Source organism: Prionailurus bengalensis, chromosome E2 (assembly GCF_016509475.1).
Source record: "Prionailurus bengalensis isolate Pbe53 chromosome E2, Fcat_Pben_1.1_paternal_pri, whole genome shotgun sequence".
Lineage (NCBI taxonomy): Eukaryota > Metazoa > Chordata > Mammalia > Carnivora > Felidae > Prionailurus > Prionailurus bengalensis.
In genome coordinates this window covers 19401585-19417662 of record NC_057352.1, presented here as the reverse complement: position 1 = coordinate 19417662, position 16078 = coordinate 19401585, and the positions used below count along the sequence as shown (strand labels likewise).

The 16078-nt window shown below is 44.3% G+C and overlaps 1 protein-coding gene and 1 long non-coding RNA gene across 5 annotated transcripts in view; both read left to right on the top strand.

The window, feature by feature from the left end:
- The first annotated feature begins 393 nt into the window (after positions 1-393).
- LOC122495167 lies at positions 394-6610 on the top strand. Its single transcript, XR_006300349.1, has 2 exons — positions 394-871; positions 6327-6610. It is a non-coding gene; the product is annotated as an uncharacterized LOC122495167 (long non-coding RNA).
- Positions 6611-12645: 6035 nt separating this feature from the next.
- The window catches only part of LSM14A (LSM14A mRNA processing body assembly factor), a 50358-nt gene continuing 46925 nt past the window's right edge, over positions 12646-16078 (top strand). For all 4 annotated transcript variants that reach the window (XM_043599070.1, XM_043599071.1, XM_043599068.1 and 1 more), the window contains exon 1: positions 12646-12985. In XM_043599070.1, the coding sequence (XP_043455005.1) occupies positions 12865-12985 (121 nt within the window). In that variant the 5' untranslated portion in view covers positions 12646-12864. The remainder of the gene's footprint in view (positions 12986-16078) is intronic.

The following is a 16078-nucleotide window of genomic DNA, read 5'->3' as shown; positions in this document are numbered from 1 at the left end:
CCCTTGCCCCAGAATGCAAGGGGCCACCTGTGCAAAAGCACAAACACTTCTCAGAACAGCCTCAGCCAGCTGAACGGGTCCCCACAGGCGCTCATCTGCAAAGGGAATCTGCGAGCTGGCTCCTATCTCCACATCGCTCCGGGAGAGTCTGGAGAGACCTGTGGCAATGCCGCGCAGCCTCCCTCGCCTTCAGCTCCTCGGCTTGGCTGCGGGCCCCACGCTCAGTGCTCATGTTCTCAGTGACAGAACAAGGATGACACCAACTGGCCAGTTCCTCATTCCTCCTATCAGATACTTCTGGAACGTCTTTTCTTTCTAGTTTATCTAACTACTTTCTTTGAACCTCTTGATGTTTGAACAACACATTCCTTTGTGGCAGATGTAAGACCTCGGAAGGTTGCTTTTTGTCTCCCTTTATCATTCATTTAACATACTATCCCTACCATGATGACTACCACCTCTGTCATCACCACCGCTGCCACCACCATCACCATCACCATCACCATGATCACCACCGCCACCACCGTCACCCTCATCATGACCCCCGCTGCCACCGCCATGACTGCCACCATCACCATGACTACCGCCACCTCTGCCATCACCACACTGCCACCACTTCCTCTGTGCTCACCGCAGAGCCTATAAGTCACATTTCCGTCACTCAGAACACTCCAACCCAGAAGACGTTGTAGGGGGTCGCCATCTTGCCAACACTAGTGCATACTCGTGTCCAAGAGACTTTGAAACTCCAACTAGCTACCTACGCAAACACCAGTATGGTGCCCAGATCTTGTAAGCAGTGCAGTGTATTGGGAAAGACGATCGATTCTCTAAAATGTTACCCCATGAAGTACTTCTAACTTTTTTAGAGGTAAGTGATGAGTATTGGTGTAAATATCATTTTCAATAAAGTAATACTTTTGGCAAGGCATCCAATAACATCTAAATCTAAGAATATACTGCTATGTAATTTACATAATTACTAGACTCTAGTAACATATAATTTGCTGTTATATAGTTTACTCTTCTTTTCATTATTTTGCTCTATTTTTTTACTTTTGTCCTAAAATCGTGTTCTATAAACTCTAAAAGTTGTTCCACTGTAATTTGTTTTCTCTTTATGATGCTTTGAATCGCCAGGAGAAGGCCATTTTTATGAAAGTGCTTTGCAATACTATATTGATGAGTTACTCTATCATTTTTATTTGCCAATAGTTATGCCTATACTTATCATAATTTACTTATTTATACCCTCAATAACTCAAGTCACTGTCAAAACACATAATTAGGCAAGATATGAGACAGAACAAACACGGGAATTTTGCACACAAATATATAGGGCTGAATCAGTTATTGAGTGGATTCCCTTCTCTTCTAGCTGCAATAGAAAGAGCTGAGGTTTGGACTGAAAAGCCTCAAGTGCTGGTTTTGGCTCAGCCATTGACCCCCTGAGGTCAAAACCACCACCTTCTCTGGCCCTTAGTTTTCTTCCCACTGTAAAGAGAGGAGCATGATAATGCTGGTTCTCTGCTCTACAATGCAGGTCATAGGAAGATCAAATGATAAATGCTTTATTAGCAGTACCTTAATGTGCTGGTCGGTATCATTTCACGGCGTGCCAAGGCTGTTCATGGCATCATGATCCCTAATGCTGTGGTGGCATTGTGTTCCTTTGACAGATGTCATCCGAACAGATAATGTGCTGGAGCAGCCCTCTGTCTCTTTATTGGAACTCTATCTTGGGAATGAGGGCCTTCTTAAATTTTGCGTGTTAGGTACCTGCCCTGCTTCACCCTTGCCGTGGCCCTGGTACCCTGGGAGAGATACTTACAAAGCCCACAGATACAGGAATAAGCATTGTCATTGTTTCCTGGCCTATTGTGCCCTGGTTATTGAAGCTCCATCACAGAGGGGCTGGCCTTCTGCATTCCTTTACATCAAGCTAACCGTGGGCCTAGAAGTCATTGGATTTTAACTTCATGTCCCATCTTGTGGCTGCCCATGGACTAAGTCTCCCCTCTCTGCAAACTTTACATCTATACATACACTTCAGGAAAACAAAACAAAACAAAACAAAACAAAACAAAAGCAGCTATGAAGCTGTGTTACAGATTCTCTTTTCAGTCTTGGACCTGGGGTTGATGTACCTCACCAGATTTGGGGAGTTTTGAACACTGGTATTTGGAATATTTTTTTCTACCCCATTATTTTTTTCCTCTCCTTTTGGGACTCCAAATGCACATCTAATAGACCATTTTGATATTTTCCCAAAAGTCACAGAGACTCTTACTCAGCTTCCTCAATCATTTTCTCCCTATTCAAATCTTCATTTGAATAATTTCTACTGACTTGTCTTCAACTTGACTCTCTTGTATCCAGTCTGCCATTAGGCCACCCCAAGGATGTCTTTGATCTCTGATAATACTCAACTCTGGGCTTACTTTTGGTTTTCTATAAAAAGATTTGGGAGTTCCTCAAGCCCCTCCTACTTGTCAGGACTTGAACTTCAAACTAGTACAGAAATATCTGCCTAAAATTCTACCTAAAACTTTCACTGGGGTCCCTGAGGTCCTGCCCTGTGCATGTTCCCTTTAGGAGTCAGCCAGAGATTTGGGGGAATGTATATGCACATTTTGTAGTATGACTCTCTCCTTCCTGGGAGGTCACCCCTCAATTCCCAACTGTTTTGGCAGCCCCAAAATCTAAGCTCAGTCTCTTCAGCTACTAAAACCACCTCTTTATATCTTAACCCTACTCTACAAGGTGCCGTGTGTTGCTGAAAGGCGGAATGTCCTCAGAGGAAAAGCCTAATAAATTGGCACTAAACCTATTTCCTTCCCTTCTTACAAGACTCATGTTCCCTTCAATTCCTGCCTGCTCTAGATTGTTTACCAGTGCCTTCAAGCAATAACATTAAAAAATGTTTTTCTTCTAGGGTTAGTAATCATTATAAACAAGTAAGTGGGTCCAATACAAGATACTGTCATTTCCAGAATTAAAACCCCACCTTCCATAGAATTTTTTTTTTAAATGTTTATGTATTATTTTTGAGAGAGAGAGAGAGAGAGAGAGAGAGAGAAGGCAAGCGGGGAGGAGGCAGAGGATCCGAAGCAGGCTCTGCACTGACAGCAGAGAGCCCGAAGCAAGCTCCATGTAGGGCTTGAACTCACAAACCGAGAGATTATGGCCAAAGCCGAAGTGGGACGCTTAATGGACCGAGCCACCCAGGCACCCCCCCTTCTGTAGCATTTTAAAGGAGCTACTTTTCCTCTGACACTCAATTGTAATAGAATTAAATGCAGTGAAGACAGAAGTCTCAATTATTTCCTTTCTTTAAAAAAGCTTTTGTTGTGATAAAGTATACATAACATAAAATTGACCAATTTCACCATTTTTAAATGTATAGTTTGGTGGCTTTGAGTGTATTCAGACTGTTGTACAACCATCACCACCACCTCTCCCCAAACTGAAAACTCTGTACTCATTAAATAACTCCCCACGACCCCTGCCACCAGCCCCTGGTAACCACCATGCTACTTTCTGTCTCCGTGAATTTGGCTATTCCAGGTACCTCATACAAGTGCAATTGAACAATATCTGTCCTTTTGTTGGAATGCCCCCTCTTCCAAATAAGTAAACTCTGGTTAAATGGCTGTTTAACCTCACATTTTTATCTCCGTGCCTTCCCACTACCCTACTGAAAGAACAGTAAAAGAGGTAAAAGGTGCAAATCCACAACCAGAGCTGGGAACTTCAGTAGAAATCGAAGAGATAAGAAATTTCAACAGCCTTATTGATGATGTAAAATGGAGGGTGGACACAAAGAACATATATTGTATGATTCCCCTGATATGAGGTTCCTGGAGTAGTCAAATTATAGAGACAGAGGGTAGAATAGTGGTTGCCAGGGGCTGCGGGGAGGGGAGAACAGGGGGGTATTGTTTACCAGGTACAGAGTTTCAGTTTGAGTAGATGGGAAAGTTCTGAAGGTAGATGGTGGTGATGGCTGCACAACACTGTGAATGTAGTTAATGCCACCAAACCTTACACGCAAAAATGGTGAAAATGATCAATTTTATGTCTATTTTGCCAGACATACACACAAAAACCGAGAATGGAGGCAACTGGTAAAGGCAAGTACAGGAGGCCAAGGACTGGAATGCACATGGCAGGGAAGGAAACAGCAGCCAAGCAGAGAGCAAATCATCCCTTTGGACTCCCAAGTGGCTTGTGTCATATAAATACCCAGTACAACAAAGGGTAGGAGTAAGACAAGGGGCTGAACCTTGCCCACTCCCGCCACTCGGAACCAGCAGCCACGTGCTGGCTTGACATACACCATCCCCAGAAATAGGGCAAAGGTTCTTCTCTAAAAGAGAATCGAACATCCCCAAACTTCCACAATCTGTCATCTAGAGGTTCACCAGCTAACTGTCTAAGAGAGTGGCTTCCCACCTGATCACCCTAAGTGAATTCCTTCAATTTGTGAGCCCCCTGCAAGCCCAGAGGTCCCATCCAGAGATTCCCTATGATCTTGTTCTCTTATGTGCTCCAATAGTCACCAGACTTTGAGGAAAGCCTCCAAAAGGCAGAGTCACACTAAGATAAGCAAAACAAAACCTAGCACCAAGAGGCGAGGGCCATCCTCATACCGTGGAACTATGGGTAGAGCAAAGGCTGTGCATGGTCAGAACAGGCACCACCCAGACATGACAAGCCCACCTTACAATGCATACAGCCTGGACCTCAGTCCCGCATAAAGGCAACTAGGGAATGGAAAAGAACTTTAAAATATCCCTAAGTACTACCCCTGTAAGATAAACCTTCATTTAACGTAGCTAGAAATTAAGATAATGTCTAAAATGGATGAATCAAGAACTGGTGATGTAAGCATATTATTTAGAGAAACCACCAAGAGAAACAGCCGAATGAGTTAAAAGTGGCTGCCTCCGTAGGACCACGGCGGGGGAGACATAGGCTGGGAATAATTGCCCTGCGATAGAAGCCCGTCTGCATGATTTGATGGTTTAACCTTGTGCATGTATTAGCAGTACTTTGATTTTTTTTTAATGTTGTTTTTTTTTTTTTAAGAAAATGACTGGAAGTTTTGTTGTTGTTTTTTTTTCCTCATGTAGCATTGTTTCATTCTGGAATTTTCCAATTAAGCTTTTGGCTAAACACATACATATGATAATGATAATTATTCAGGAATCGGGAGGTTTGTAAAAACACTGTGTGCCATTAGAGTAATCAAGCTCAGCTCTAACACATCTTGGCTTTTCAGGATAATTAGACCACACTGGAGGCCCAGATGGGGTGAATGAGAAAGCCATGGGTGTCTGCCATATAGTAACAAGAAAACATCACCCAGAACTACTCAACTGGCAATTGAAATTTGCATGTTAACTTAGTACACAACAAGAAATGAATAAAAATGCCTGGATTGGAGGCAAAACATTTCACTTTAAAAAAAAAAAAAAAAACCAAACATAGAACACAGGTGCCATAATGAAGCTCCTACACCACTCATTTTAAGGCCTCACGTATTAAAATAGAATCTGTAAAGCTGGAAGTCGTTCCTTCTGTATCTCCTATTTTTTAAAAAGGTCACCTTCGGGGGCACCTGGGTGGTTCAGTGGGTTAAGCATCTGACTCTTGATTTTGGCTCGGGTCATGATCCCAGGGGCATGGGATCGAGCCACGATTTGGGCTCCATGCTGAGCATGGAGCCTGGTTAAAGATTCTCTCTCCCTCTGCCCCTCATGCTCTGTCTCCTAAAAATAAAAAAATAAAAAATAAAATAAAAAAGGTCACCTTCACTGTATCTTTCTTGAAAGTTTACAAAATGCCAAAAAAGAATTGGTCTCTTGACAGAGAGAGACTGACCGATATTTTGCAGGTCTGCACATGGTCCTGAGTCAGTACTTGAGAATGCAGTGGTGAAAAGGCACATATACAGTCCCTGCTCTTGGCACACCTTGTGAACTAATGTTGAAAATGGATACATATACAGGCAATTCACCACAATGTGATTAGCTCAACGGCAGAGTTAGCACAGGTTGGATAGGAAGGTTGGATAGGATCGCTTGGACAGAGCAACTATCTCAACAGCTGCTCTCAGGACAGCTGCTCTCAGGAAGGCCCTTGGACTGGAGTGATATCTAGACTTAGAGCTGCAGTGAGAAGGCTCCAGAGGGGGATTCAGAGAGAAGATTTACGTGGCTTCTGGAATGGAGGACAAAGCCTGGAGGGTAGTGAGAATGAAAGAGGACTTGGGCTGCTTCCAATTTTGATCTCAAACTTCCTAGTTGGGTTCTTTTTTCCAGCTTGGTTCGTGGCTCAGATGAAGACCCTGAGGGCAAAGCATCCCGTGATAGGACCTGAACCTACCCCCTCAAGCAACAAGGACTGCTCTGAGCCAGCAAGACCCTGCCAGTGATTGAGTCCGAGACATGGATTGACCTGATCTTTACTGCCCAGGTGCACAGACCACACTTTCTTTTAAAAACCTGGAAGTATTTTCTACACTTTGGAGACCACTGAGACACCAGTCTACTATCTTCCTGGTGTTGGCCTCCCTGAAATAGATTCCTTTCTTGTTTCACCTCCACTCATTTCTCTGCCTTTGGATTTTGTCAGCAGCAAGTGGCTCGACTTGATCTGTTGGGGACTTGCCACACTCCACCCCACCGCCCCACCCCCCACCCCTTCCCCTTGCCAGTGCTGCTGCACCAACTGTACCCAGCAACAAGAATGTGGGACAGTAAAGGGGAGTAATAAGAGTTGAGACAGGAGGGGCACCTGGGTGGCTCTGTCAGTTGAGCGTCTGACTTTGGCTCAAGTCATGATCTCACCATTAGTGAGTTTGAGCCCTGCATCGGGCTCTGTGCTGATGGCTTGGAGCCTGCTTCGGATTCTGTGTGTCTCTCTCTGCTCCTCCCCTGCTCACACTCTGTCCTTCTCTCTTAAAATAAAAAATAACTAAATATTAAAAAAAAAAAAAGTTGAGACAGGAGACTTCAAGAGCCAGTTCACACAGAGTTTTGTAAACAGACCCCAGGTTATTCTAAGGTCACAGAGCCACAGGAGTCACTGAAGGTTTTTTGAGGTAAGGTTTGAGGGCCAGATCTCACACCCTAAGATTTGCATTTTATAAATCTTTTCCTTGGGGCGTGGTTAAGTGTCATACTCTTGATTTCAGCTCAGGTCATGATCTTGAGATTCGTGAGATCGAGCCCCACATCTGGCTCCATGCACTGTCAGCTGCTTCTCATTCTCTCTCTGTCTCTCTGTCTCTCTGTCTCTCTCTCTGCCCCTCCCCCTCGCACTTGCTCTCTTTCAAATAAGTAAATTTTTAAAAAAGAGAAAGCTTTTCCTCAGATAAATTCATTATAGACTGATTTTTATCACTTTGTTTACTTTCCAATCACACACTTCTTACCCATTTCTGTCGTTTGTTGTTAAGGTCATTGGACAGATATTTGCATGATGATAAGACTATTGTACCTAATTACAGAGTGCTATTAAGTTTACAAAGCACTTTATCATATGCACTCTCACAGAAGGTGGTATAGGCGGAGATTTCCTGGCATCACCATTCTTCCACCTCCTGTCCATGGAAGATACTGATAATCGATCATGGCACAAGGTCCTGATGGTTTCAGACACATCCTCAGAACTTGCAACACAAACCTCCAGGCAAACAGTGCTATCTACTTTAGTTGTCACTTGATGAAAAGTTCAACTTGCCATCCTAGAATGGTATAAAGCACACACATTAATGGAATCATACAGATGTGGTTGAAATTCGTGATTTCCCACCTTAATGTTGGATCTAAGTTACTTGACATCTCTGAGCCTCAGTTTCCTCATTTAAAAATTAGAAGTAAAAACATGTTACTCAGAGCTACTATTCATCGAAAGGCAGCAAACAATGAAATTGTATCATCTGTGCATTTACCTACGTAAATTCAGTGATCATGCTCTGAAAGGAAAGAGTAAGAGAGAAATAAGTAACAATTTCACTTTATGTGTCTGCACCACGGAGCAAACACAGGACATAGCACCTCCACAGCACCATCAATTAATCTGTTTATTGCATGTCTCATAGAATGAGCATCTCACTGCACTGAGAGTGGTTCTGATGTCTGAAGGAACGTATTTTCCCAAAACACAGGCCTTAAATGCAGGCCAACAATGTCATAGGTTACTTAACTGAAGTAACAACAGTCTATCCCAAATCTAGAGGAAACACTGACTGGGAGGGCCTCTCTAGGGATAAAATGGGCATATCCCTAATGGATACATATAGAAAAAAAAATCTTCCAAATTCCACTTCCAATGAGGTTGAAAAGGTCACAATGGATGACCATTTCCCCTGTATTAATGGGGGGGGGGGAGGGAGATGAGTGAAGTAAAAATATTTTTACAGATATCACAAAGTGGTCTACAGAAAGTACATTGTGGAGAAGGGGAACAAGACTTTATAGATGAGAAGAGATTAGTGGCTACTGGGGGCATTTGCCATGGGGGCAGGCAAATGATGGGGCCTGCCACCAGTCAGAGGGCTTTGCTTGCCCAAGAAGAAACCAGTGATACTTTAAACATCCCTATGGGCTAAAGCAACAGACAAGAATACATGAACATTCAGAACACAGAGCCAATCCTCCTCTTGGGTTAAATGTGTGACAGTGCAGAAGGCTGGGGCCTGAACTGAAAGACAGTTCCATCATCTCCCAAAGTTTGGGGCCCAAGTCCTAATCGAAGGGGAAGCCTGTAAGACACATAGATCATATCTTGCCCTCAAGGCATTTGAAGCCCAGGTGAACTTGTTATATTGTCATTTATAATAAAAAATACATGTTTGGTCTTCATCCTGTTTCTGGAAGAGAGCTCTTAAAATCCTTGAAGTTTCCTAAGTAATGATAGTGATAAAGGAATCCTGTTTGTCTGTTCTTGCTTTTTTTGTTGTTGTTAATGGGGTAACTTTTAGAAAGTACCTAAGAATTGCGGCTGGTTGCCAGTGCAGTGGACAGGGTAATTACAGGTTAGAACTTTCAGTCCCACTCTCCCACCCTCTACAACCCCCACCCCCAACTTCTGGGAGTCAAGAGGGGCTGGAGATTGAATCAATTGCCAATGGCCAATCATGTCCGTGTAATGAAACTTATATAAAAATCCAAAATGAAGGGGTTCTGAGAATTTCCAGGCTGGTGAAGATGTGGAGATTTGGGGATGGCAGCACACCTAGAGAGAGCATAGGAGCTCCACACCCCTTTCAACATAGCTTGTCCTGTGCATGTCTTCCCTCTGGCTGTTCCTGAGTTGTTGTTTTTTTTTTTGAATGTTTATTTATTTTTGAGAGAGACAGAGACAGGATACGAGTGGGTTAGGGGCAGAGAGAGAGGGAGACACAGAATCTGAAGCAGGCTCCAGGCTCTGAGCTGTCAGCATAGAGCCCGACGCGGGGTTCGAACTCACGAGCTGTGAGATCATGACCTGAGCCGAAGTCCGACGCTTAACCCCTTGAGCCACCCACTCACCCTTGAGTTCTATCCTTATATAATCCAGTGATCTAGTAGGTAAAATATTTCTCTGGGTTCTGTGAGCCGCTGTAGCAAATTAATTGAACCCAAGAAAGGGGGTTGTGGGAACCTCTGATATAGTCAGTTTGTCAGAAGTATGGTAACCTGTACTTGGGACTGGGTCTGATGTCCAAGGAGGGAATCATTGGAGCCCCCCAGTCTGTAGTTGGTTGGTCAGAGGCACTGGTAATAACCTGGGCTTATGATTGGCATCTGAAGGGGGTAGGGCAGTCTTGTAGGACTGAGCCCTCAACCTGTGGAATCTGGGTAAATAGTGTCAAAATTAAGTTGAATTGTAGGACACCACAGCTGGTGTTCAGGGATTACATGGGAATCTCCCCACACACATTAGAATTGGGATCTTGTTGGGGCACCTGGGTGGCTCAGTTGTTTGAGTGTCCAACGTTAGCTCAGGTCACGATCTCACGCCTTGTGGTTCGCAGCCCTGCATCAGGCTCTGTGCTGACATCTCGGAGCCTGGAGCCTGCTTTGGATTCTGTCTCCCTCTCTGTCCCTCTCCTTTTTTTTTTTTTTTTTTAATTTTTTTTTAAATGTTTATTTATTTTTGAGACAGAGAGAGACAGAGCATGAATGGGGGAGGGTCAGAGAGAGGGAGACACAGAATCTGAAACAGGCTCCAGGCTCTGAGCTGTCAGCACAGAGCCCGACATGGGGCTCGAACTCACGGACCGCGAGATCACGACCTGAGCCGAAGTCGGTCGCTTAACCGACTGAGCCACCCAGGCGGCCCATCTCTCTGCCCCTCTCCTGCTCGCACTCTGTCTCTCTCTCAAAAATAAATAAACATTAAAAAAATTTAAAAAAGAAAAAAAGTCGGGATCTTGTAGCTCTTAAGCAGGGGAGCAACATGGGATTTGGGTTTTTGGAAGCCACAGTAATGAAATGTGTCACAGTTCTCATCCATTTTCTGGCACATAAGTTGGAAATTCATGTGCATAATATACTATGGGCTATCACACTGATCAGCATAGTTGATAATGCCATAGAGTACAGGAAACCATGAGTTGCAAAACATTAAGTAAAAGCAACAAAGATTGGTGATTGATTGGGCCTAGCTAGATGAGTACTCTTGGTTTCAGTATCAGATACCTGGGGGAGTCCTGCCAGTGATGGGAATGAGGAGCATGGATAAAGGGCAGGTTTATTTTGGGGAAGGAAGGGTATAGATGCAGATAATTTTGAACATGTTGAGTTGGAAGTGCCTGTGAGATACGCCCCAAGCAACTGCATCTAGAAAGTACATAGTTTGTATGACCTGGAAGTCAGGAGATCAGGAATGAAGATGTAAATTTGGGAATCATCAGCTTTGAGATGGAAAAAAGATGAGCTCACTCAGGAAGCATAAGAAGCCAAGCTAGGTTCCAGGGTTCAAAGGGAAAGGAATGAACAGGAGTAAGAGCTCAACTCCCCGGCACGAAGCTTGTACTGAAGCAGGTATTTCATAGCCTTCCTTTGAAGCCATTGTGCATCAGACCCAAAACAACCTCTAGTCTTGTCTCCTGCCTTTCCCTCTCTGCATTGTCAAGCTTCTCGCCATTTGTTCACTTAGCTCACCAGACATCGTGTCTGTGCCCGGCCCTCATCCAACTGCTCGTTCGTATAGCAAATTTACTGAGAAGCCACCCTGTGCCAGGAGCAATGTTAGGTCCTGACCATACTGCAGTGACCAAAACATCCCTGCCTCAATATGTTTACATTCTAGCGAAGGAGACATACACAGTCACATAATTAAAAAGACATAGAGGGGAGAGATAAATGCTATGAAGAAAAAGTAAGCAAGTTAAGAGCATATAGTGATGGAGCTGTCCTATTTTAATGAAGACAGTAAGGAAAGTCATCTCTAGAAGTCGCATTTGAGATCTGAATGAAGTGCAAAAGTTCTGGGTGAAGAAAGGGGGCTAGAACAGAATGGTGAAATGAGGTAACAAGAAGCTAAATCATATATGTTTTTATAAGCCTAAGTAAGGAGTCTGGCTTTCACTCCTGTGTGACAGGGGATAACCGTGGAGAGTTTTGAGTACAGGAAGGACATGATCTGACTTAGGTTTTGACATGATCCCTCTGGCTGCTGTGTCCACAATTAACTACTAGGGGCAAGAAGAGAGGTAGAGGGATGTTTTAGGAGGCTATTACAATAATGCTGGGCAGGGTAAGTGGGGTTTGTTGTGCTAAGAGTAGGGATGGAAATGGCGAGAAGTGGTCAGGGTATATTTTATAGGTGGAACGGACAGGATTTGCAGTGAGAACAGATGTGGGGGTGAGGGAGAAGTCAAGGATGACTCCAAGGATGAGCAGGTGAATTAATGATACCAGTTACCTCAGCGGTAAATAATGAGCAAAGGTTAACTTTAGAGGGAAAATCGGGAGTATTGCTTTGGATACACAAAGTTAATTAGACGCTAATTAGACATCCAACTAGAGAGGTTGAGAAGACTATGGCTTATATGAATCCAGAGTTCACAGAACCGGTCAAAGCTGCAGACAAATGCTTGGGATTGGTCTGTGTACAGTGGTATTGAAAGCCATGAGTCTAGATGAGACCATCTGAAAGTATTGGACAGAGTCCCAGCTCCAGCAGCTGCGAAAGAGAGAACGGGGGGGGGGGGGGGGGGGGGGGATAGTTGGCTAATGGATGCCGTAATGGGGCCTTGAGAGCTTCAAAGGGGGCATAATAGTCTCAAAGGGGAAAGGACCCGGTCATAGAGGGGCTCGCCAGCAGCTTGGAGGCGGATGGGCAACTTTCCAGGCTGAGGTATCCGCATTAGCAAAGACACAGGAGTTAGGACTAGATACGACGGGTCTGGAAATGGCGGAGGCCGCAGGTGAGGTTAAGAGCGCCGCGCGCACTTCCACTCCAGCCCACGGCGTCCGAGAGCCACGAGGTACTTCGTCTCTCCCTGAGTCGCCTCTCCGCCCGCGCGGACACGGCAGCCCTGGGCTTCGCCCAGCGGCGCTGTCGGGACCACCGAGGCCGCACGCCGCGGAGGGCTGAGCCGCTCGAAACCGGCCGACTCTCGCGAGAGCGCGGCCTCGCCAGCCCAGCATGCCCCGCGCCGCCGCCGCTGCCGCCGCCGCCGCCGCCGCGCCGCGGCTTGAGGGCGGGAGGCTGGGGGAGGGTAGCGGAGCCGGCGCCGCCGCCATGTTGGGTCTGAGGCGGCTGCTGTAGGCGCCGACGGAGCGAGCGGACTTGAGGAGCGGCGACAGCGACGTGGGATCTGCCTCTCTGCGAGCGGCCGGGAGCGGCGGCGGCGGCGGCGCCATGAGCGGGGGCACCCCTTACATCGGCAGCAAGATCAGCCTTATCTCCAAGGCGGAGATCCGCTACGAGGGCATCCTCTACACCATCGACACCGAGAACTCCACCGTAGCTCTCGCCAAAGGTACGCCGGGGCGGGCCTCGGGGTGGGGTGCTGCGCCCGGCTCTCGGCCCGCGGCCTCCTCGCTCCCTCCCTGCCCCCTCCGTCGTCCTCCCGGAGGCCGCTCCCTTCCCTCCCTCCGGGCCCCGGCGTCTCGGGCTGGGCCGCGGCCTCCCCGGGCTTCCCGGCTCCCACCCCGAAGGTCCGCGCCTTCAATCCGGGAACTACAGGACGGTGAGCGGGGCGGGCGGGGCGGCCCTGAAGTCCGAGAACGGGCCGGAGAACACGGAGAGACGTGTCTTCCAACTCCGAAATTCGGTGGTTCTGTCGTCTTACCGCAAAACAAAGCCTAAGTATTCAAAGAATTTTTCCGCCTAGCTTGAGTTTAGTGCTGATTTGTTGAATCTGAGGCACCTATTTTCTCACGTTCTTAATTTCAATCCGTTACGGAATTCATCAGGTGAACTGTAAGTAATGTGCAAAACTTTGGGTTTGCTCAGCGACGCAGACGGTCTCGGAGTGCCATCGGTACCATCCAGCAGATCGCATCCCACTTGTCTCATACGTGGTATTTACCTGTTAAACCGGAATCCTTCTCCAAGGCTGTTGTGCAACCACCTCTTTAAAGCTGCTTGCTGTTGTCGCGTCGACCCTGTTTCTGGAAAGCCGGTGCGGAGTCCCCTTAATCGGAGTGGTCATTGGGCGCTGACCGATCGTCGGGCAGCCTCCCTGGGCCGGCGGATTCTTCTGGGTGTTGAGGATAGTGCCCTACCCGTAGTAGAGTATGTAATTAAGGGTCGCACAGGCTGAGTGGGTTTTCTTTCCGTTCACACGTCCTGTGCCTTCGCTCCGCCAGAAAACCAGGAAGAAAATAAACTTTAGCTCATTCTCTAGAAAGAAATCTCGCAAGTTAAGAATGCTTAGGAGAGGGTAGCAAGATAACCAAGGTAGCTTTCCCAGCACATCTGGTGGAGTTACAGAATGAATACCGTGGTAGAGACAGAGGGCCAAGGGCTAGGAAGAAATTATCTAAATCTGTAAAAAGAAAAGAAAAGAAAATTAACGTATGACTTACAGGAGAGTCGTTTCACAATATCAAGCAAACGTTTTAGTGACATTTTTTGTGTCCTTTTTAATAACACTTGGGTTGGAACAAATTTTATTACCTGAGTAAGAGGTCTTAAATTTTTTTATCTTAGGTTCCTTGCCACCCCGCTCTCCCCCCATGGATATTTAGCTGTATGTTGTCTTAGTTTTTATGGCTTTATGAAATTATGAAAAAGGCTTCCTAAAGTTCTCGATGAGAGCCACATACAGTACTTTTCATTAAGGGCGTTTAATAATTTTTTATTTAAGGTGTGTTGCCAGCCTAGTGACTTATTGTTGAATTGGCTGTGCCTTTATTCTTCACAGTGAAAAAAAATACGTACATATGTAAGATTTCAAAAAGTCTTTTAAAAATCTTTGAATATGTTCTTTTATGCAGGAAAACTAAAAAATCTTTATTTTGTTAATGACCAACATTTTAAAAAACTTATTTTCAACAGCTTCTAGAGTCCATAAACTAAAATTTTATTATTCTGTAATAATTCATATGCCAGTTTGTTCCTTTGTATCAGTCATGACTTCATAAATAGTACAACAGTGAAAAGATTTTTTTAATCATTGAATTTATATCTGTACTTATGGCTTTGATAATCTCACAACACAAAATATATGCTTTTTCTTAAGCAGTAGGAGTTATTTAATGTGTGACAGGTTTGGGAAGTTAATTGTGTTTGTAAAAACTGAAGTTACCAAATTTTGGTAGCTTATTCTACTTAGCAGTATCTAATCTAGAACTACTATATAGCTGTCTAGTCAACCCTGGGCACTTAATTCAAATTTTAAAATTAGAAGTGGGGTGTTTGGTCTTCAAATTTTACAATTTACATGCCTTGTGAGTAATTTGATATCTGATATTCCACTTCCCCCTTTTTGAAAATTTGGTTGAAGAATGGCAGTCTAACAGATAAAAGCCTAAAGTTTATTTGTGGAGTTTAGAATACAATATTTTTTGGATTTAGAGATCCCTTATCTTTGTAAACTATCAATTGAGTTAATCTCTTCAAGTGACATTCTTAGAATTCTCTTTTGGATGTTAATTTTTCCCCCTTTGGGAAGAGTTTTTTCCCCTTTTTTATTGTGAAATAACCACACATTTGAAAAGATGCATGCATAAAAATGAAATATTTTTAAACAAACCTCCGTGTAACTACCACCCAGGGCAAGAAAGACATTGCAGAATCTCAGAAGCTTCCCACCCCCTGCATCTTCCCATTATCACTACTACACTCTTAAGCTAGATAGAAACGTTATTCTCACATTTGTAGATTTATCACTTAAGTTTACATCCCTAAGTAATAGTGTTTATGTTTGTCCTTTTTTGAACTTTATATAAATGGAACCATCTTGTATATTTTTGATTTTGGCTTTTGTTGTGGCATAGTATTCCATCATGAGTATAACACAGCTTTATTCTGCATTTGTTTTTGATATTCTACAGTTAGTGTTTATTAAATTGTTTACAGTTTTTTGCTATTACGAACAATGCCTTTATAAATATTTGTGTTTAAGTACACTGATGGCCTGTGTACCTCTCTTGAGGGTATATACTTGAATTGGAGGATCATGGGGAAAGTTCGTCTTTATTAGGAAATGCCAAGCAGTTTCCAAAGTGGTTGTTTACTAGTTTTGATTTCAGTTACTAGTATATGAGAATTGTAGTTCCACATCCTTTACTAACAGTAATATTTAGTATCAGATATTTTAATTCTCTCCAATCTGGTGGGTGTGATTGTACCTGGCTTTAATCTTCCTGATTGCTAATGAGGTGAACACTTTTTCATATCTTACTCATTTGGATTTCATCTTTCATGAAATGCCTTTGAAATCTTGTGCCCATTTTACTACTGAAATGCATGTCTCTTTCTAGAGTTCAGCATTTTGAGTATGAATCCTTTGCTGGGAATATCTGTTGTAAACATCTTTCTCCATTTAATGGTTTCTTTTGGTGAACAGAAGTTCATTTTAATGTAGACATGTTTATCACTTTTATTTATGGCTAGTGTTTTTCTT